This window comes from Coffea eugenioides, unplaced genomic scaffold (assembly GCF_003713205.1).
Source record: "Coffea eugenioides isolate CCC68of unplaced genomic scaffold, Ceug_1.0 ScVebR1_1160;HRSCAF=1968, whole genome shotgun sequence".
Classification (NCBI taxonomy): Eukaryota; Viridiplantae; Streptophyta; class Magnoliopsida; order Gentianales; family Rubiaceae; genus Coffea; species Coffea eugenioides.
In genome coordinates, this window is record NW_020861543.1 from 3,554 (window position 1) to 8,671 (window position 5,118).

Below are 5,118 nucleotides of genomic sequence, written 5' to 3' on the forward strand. Positions count from 1 at the left end.
ACACATGTTACATAAACAATTTGGGTTCGGATGCCTTGTATGTGGTCTTGAGCAGATGCGTTTTGGATGCCTTGTATGTGGTCTTGAGCTGACGCGTAGGTGGCCACACCTTCTTGAACACTAATGGGAACAGTGGCTGTCTTGATGATCTGAATGCAGCAGCGATAACGAACCCTCTGACGTGAAGCCATTACATTGTACATCTGTTCAACAGCACCATTCAAAGTGGTATCACGGTACTCCTTCAAGTTCTGCCGGCCACCTGGTACTGATGAAACCTGTAATTCACCATTTCAGTGCTCCTCTCTCTCTCTCTGATGAAACCTGTAATTCACCGTTTCCTCTCTCTCTGACTGATCAACTCTTCGCTGCCCATTCACTTCCTCTCCAAGAGCTTCTCTCCATTGAAATATCTGAACTTTGAACAAGTCCTTCATCTCCAGGACCTTCACAACTTCTCTATTCCCTCACAGCTGCTGTCGTTTAGAGCCAGGCTCATCGTCATGTTGGCTAGCAGATGAAGTATCTCCAACCTGTTCATAAACAAGTGAACATGAATCAGAATTGAGCAGATGAAGTATCTCCAATCTGTTCATAAACAAGTGAACATGAATCAGAATTTCAATTTTTTTAAACATAACAATAACAAAACAATAAATTAAAGTTCACTTGTGCAGGTGTTAAATGGGCTGGCTCCAGCAATCCAACTTCAGTAAAAGCTCTGCCAGCCACCTGGTACTGATGATGAAACCTGTAATTCACCATTTCCTCTCTCTCTGACTGATCATCTCTTCACTGCCCATTCACTTCCTCTCCAAGAGCTTCTCTCCATTGAAACATCTGAACTTTGAACAAGTCCTTCATCCCCAGAACCTTCACTTCTTTATCTTCCCTCACAGCCGCTGTCCTTAGATAATCCATTGAAATAATTCTCTATCTTCATCACTGCCATTCGTCCCAGCTTTCAATCCGCAAATCAGCTTTCATTAAGAGCCTTCATGTAAAAGTGCCATTCGTCACTTTCTTCTATTATGGGCGGTTGACCAAATGGGTTTTGTTTGATGAATTCTTCTACGTTATCAGCTTCAGCCAATTTCTTCAAGTGCTGAGCAAATTCTCCTTTAGGATCTGCAGATATTTCTTTTCAAGTTACTTGAATAATTTCAGGTTAATTCAATAATGAAAATCACAAAGCCAAGAAAGATGCTTCTCACCCAGATAATTATCCTTTTCACTTGAAAACGCATAAGATTCGGGGAAGATGGCATTGTATCTCTAAAAAATTCAGCAAAGGAAAAAAATTAGAGCATCATCCAGAACAGAGTACAAGAATATGTCACATAACAAGTATACTTACAGGATTAAGGAATGATTTATATGGAGAATCATCGACTAACAATGTGTTAGACAGACCATATTGCTCAAAATCTTTCCAAACTTTCCTCAAGTCCTTAAACATAATCTTTTTTTCTGGATTTTCTTTAGTTTTGGTTTCGACTACAGTGCAGTGAGCCTGATTCTGCAAAATACAGCAGTATCCAATGGAACATTACCCAAAAATAAGAGACTGATTCTGCAAAATTTTGCTAAGAGACTGATTCTACAAATTCTGATAATGACAAATGAAGTCTCACCCAAACAAACTCCCATTTAAAATGTGGCAGATTTTTTATTACACGTTGAACATTATGCCTGGGAAAAAAAGAAGAATTGCAGAAAAATAAGGGGGGAAAAAAAGAAGGTGTAACATATAAATCAATTAACTAAAATATAGGTCGACACATACCATTGTTTTGATGACCAAATTGCCACATTAAAACATGAGAAGCAGAATTTCAAAAATTCATGGGTATATGGCCTGAATTTAAAGTCATATCTGTCATTGGAATTCTTGGCTAGAATCACCCCATTGAGGTCCAGAATTAGGAGTTTGCTATTTGAAGCCTTTCGAGAAGCAGCTCGAGTTATCCTAGCAAGTGGCCTTTCAGTTTGCACTGAAAAAAAAAAGAATGTTACATAAAGCATTCCTTTAACATTGACTAGTGGATGATAATATTAAGACAAAATGTACCTCCTTGGACTTCAGTCTCCTTTCCCAATTTATTGTCATTCAAAAAGGAAGCATAATTGAAGGGGTCTGCCAGTTTACTCATTGCAATCTCCAAGGCCATAAACTTCCTAGCAATCCTAGCATGAGTCTGATATACAAATATTAGTTGGATGCAATAAACTAGCATGAGTCTGACAACAAGCATTTGTGTACTTACTGATTTAGTAATGTTGGGTCGGCGTCCCATTGCCCAACATTGTATAAATTTCAATGTATAAACACCACAACTTGATGCATCCTTCTGTCGTGAATTATGATTTACAAGATAAAAAGTCCAGCTCCAATCCTTATTCAAGAATTTATTCAAAATCCATACCTAAGCCCCAAAAAAAAAAAAAAACCAAGGGGAAAAAGGTCATCTTACTATATTTCATATTAATATAAGCTGTAATTTAATATAAGCTGTAATTTCTCTTGTAATACCAGAAGATGCATTATTCCATCATAGAATGTTGTGTCATTTTGCAGAGGATCAACAATGTAGATTTCTTTTTCCGTGACATGAACGATCATCGGAAACCAATGTGATTTATGAAGTATGGCGAAGAAAATCTGCAATATAAGACAATAAACACTATCTAATAAAAAAATTATCCTATCTTATAATAACCATGAAATGAGTACACAGATGTAAATTAAAATAATTGCTTCCTTCTACTTTATAGATGACAAAGCAATGAAAGTTATTGTATACCTTTTCTGCATTTTTCATTAATTCCTCCAGCTTTTCAAGATGGAAAGCCTTCACAAGGCTCTCTTTTATGGATGGAAATTCTATGACCATATAGTGCTGCAATGAAGTGAATGACAAGCACGAGTCAAATATAAATTTTGCGATTCAGAAAACTATATGTCACATTTTAAAACAGAATAAGTACAAATATTAGAACTTACCAATGCCATCGGATGGAAAAAAAAGAAATTCTTGTAATCTTTCTGGAGTAAATCAAAGTATTGCAGTATAACCTTAAAGTAGTGGAACAAAAAGAACAGATTGAGTAAAACATCATTCAAACAAGAAAAGGAAGAAGGAGCTATTACTATTCAAAAGAGTAAAAAACTCAACTTTGTCATTGAGCCATGCACTAGGACATGTAGCTTCCTTCAAACTTTTTTTCGTAATATGAAAATCGGCACTCTCATCTACCTCCTCCACATAACTGTGCATGATGAAAAAGAAATCACAAATGCTACATAACAATGCAGTAAATTCATTGATTAAGGCCACCAGAATGCAACATACTCTGCAGATTCAACACTGTCATTGAGATAAAATTCTATAGCTGCGTCCAACTCACGCTCCAAATTTCCAGAAACTTCTACATGACACTGGTTTAGAGCTGAAATTAGTACATAAATTAAAATCGGACTAGAAAAACACAAGGAACACGGCTTACATCTTTTAGAAATGCTAGCGATTCCATTGTCTTCTCTTTCACCTCCAAGGCACCAACCAATTGTGTAATTTTTTTCAAATTTTCTCCAAACTAGGAATAAAAGAACCACGTTAAACATTCTGGTTGACATGAATTAAAGAGGCAACAATAGGATTAAAAAGAGCGCAATTGACATGCACTTACCACATCATGACCTGGAATTTCTTCTATAAAAACAACCTCAGAATTCAAATTTTCATGCTGAGGGTCTTGTACTCGTGCTTTTCGTTTTTTTCTTTCGTATGTCACTATTCCATGAAATTTTTCTGGTTTCCTCCGGACCCTCGCCTCTTGTTCAGGCCTATCAAATGGTCTAGAAATGATTTGTTGTACAGCCCATCTTGGCATTGCTTGTTCTGGGGACTTCTTAGGACTACAGGCACCATCAACATGTGTTTCATTTTCATCATCATTGACGGGAGGTGGATGTAAGCCTAGATGATGTTCAATGTGGTCCAGGCGAGTATCCAGTCGGGCTAAATGATGGTCGATGTCGTCCAAGCGACCGAAAAGCCGCTGCCAATTGGTTTGGGCCGGAGGAGGATGTGGTGCTGCAGTAGATGGTCCAGATTCATCGCGACCATGTCTAGCCTTCTGTCTCCGCTCCTGAACAGGGCGTGGAATGTTCCCCGTGCCAATACCAAGCCGACGGAGAGTAGTAAGAGTCATTTCAGCTCGTGGAGGAACATTCTCCCGCCTCATGCCTTCCAAGCGAACCTCAAAACGGGGGAAGATTAAAGTCAGTAGACGAGGAAATGAAAGTTTGAAGGAAGTTGTCTTACGCCTCGCCGTAGACCTAATGTGGCTGATGATGATGTTCGGCAATGAAATTCGAGCATACGGGGAAGTTCGGTTGTGGAACATGTAATCAAGGAAGTAAATATCGCTCTTGCGAACCTCCGTGTGCCCCGTCTTCTTTGGGATGACATTGTGAGCCATCATGTAAATGATAAGCCGATGACGAGGTTCGAAGACATTCGCCAAAATGGTCTCCTTCCTTGTAGAGCGAAAAGGTTGGTACTCAAGACCAAACCTAGCCATGGCCAGCGAGGGATCCCACCTCCTATTCGGGGGAACAAACTCCTTCTTCAAATCTACTGGACGGCCGTCATCCATACACCCCAAAATAGCGGCCAAATCTTGACGTGACAAGGTGATTCGTCTTCCACGTACCCAGGACTCAACTATTTCTCCACTATGGCGCGCCTTACTCTCAATGTTAGCGTAAAACTCGCGCACCAAATCGGGGTAGTAATGGTTTGGTAGGGTGAGAATCGGCGCCCATCCCAGCTGAGCAAAAGCCTCTGAGATGTTATACATCATCTCAACTGTTGGGTTGACATGCATCTCAAACAGGAACTCCAAGTTAGCATGCTCCTCATGCCATTCTTGATTCCTGCGATTATTGAACCTAGCACCGTCAAATACCGATCTACCCGCTCCACGGGAGGTGCCCTCACCAGGCTGTCGGTTAACTGGTGGAGGAGAAGGTGAATTCTCCTCCTCAGTCACCTCCATCTTCTCATTAACCTCCCTCTCCTCACTACTAGAGGATGAAAGTACCGCTCTTCT

At 39.8% G+C, this 5,118-nt stretch overlaps 1 protein-coding gene across 1 annotated transcript; it reads right to left on the reverse strand.

Annotated features, from left to right (window-relative positions):
- Positions 1-792: 792 nt before the first annotated feature.
- LOC113754968 (uncharacterized FCP1 homology domain-containing protein C1271.03c-like) lies at positions 793-2,623 on the reverse strand. Its single transcript, XM_027299125.1, has 8 exons — positions 2,534-2,623; positions 2,072-2,198; positions 1,787-1,994; positions 1,635-1,692; positions 1,358-1,519; positions 1,215-1,275; positions 1,011-1,128; positions 793-907 (listed from the first exon to the last, which is right to left on the reverse strand). Exons 1-8 carry the CDS (start codon positions 2,621-2,623, stop codon positions 793-795), a joined length of 939 nt encoding a protein of 312 aa, XP_027154926.1.
- Between the last annotated feature and the right edge of the window lie 2,495 nt (positions 2,624-5,118).

Excerpts from the sequence above, each read along its gene's own strand:
- LOC113754968 (XM_027299125.1), bottom strand. The coding sequence starts at position 2,623 with ATGATCGTTCATGTCACGGAAAAAGAAATCTACATTGTTGATCCTCTG. Across the intron at positions 1,520-1,634 it reads TTAAATGGGAGTTTGTTTGG|AATCAGGCTCACTGCACTGT; the intron begins GTGAGACTTCAT and ends TGTATTTTGCAG. Across the intron at positions 908-1,010 it reads ATAGAAGAAAGTGACGAATG|GACAGCGGCTGTGAGGGAAG; the intron begins GCACTTTTACAT and ends GGATTATCTAAG.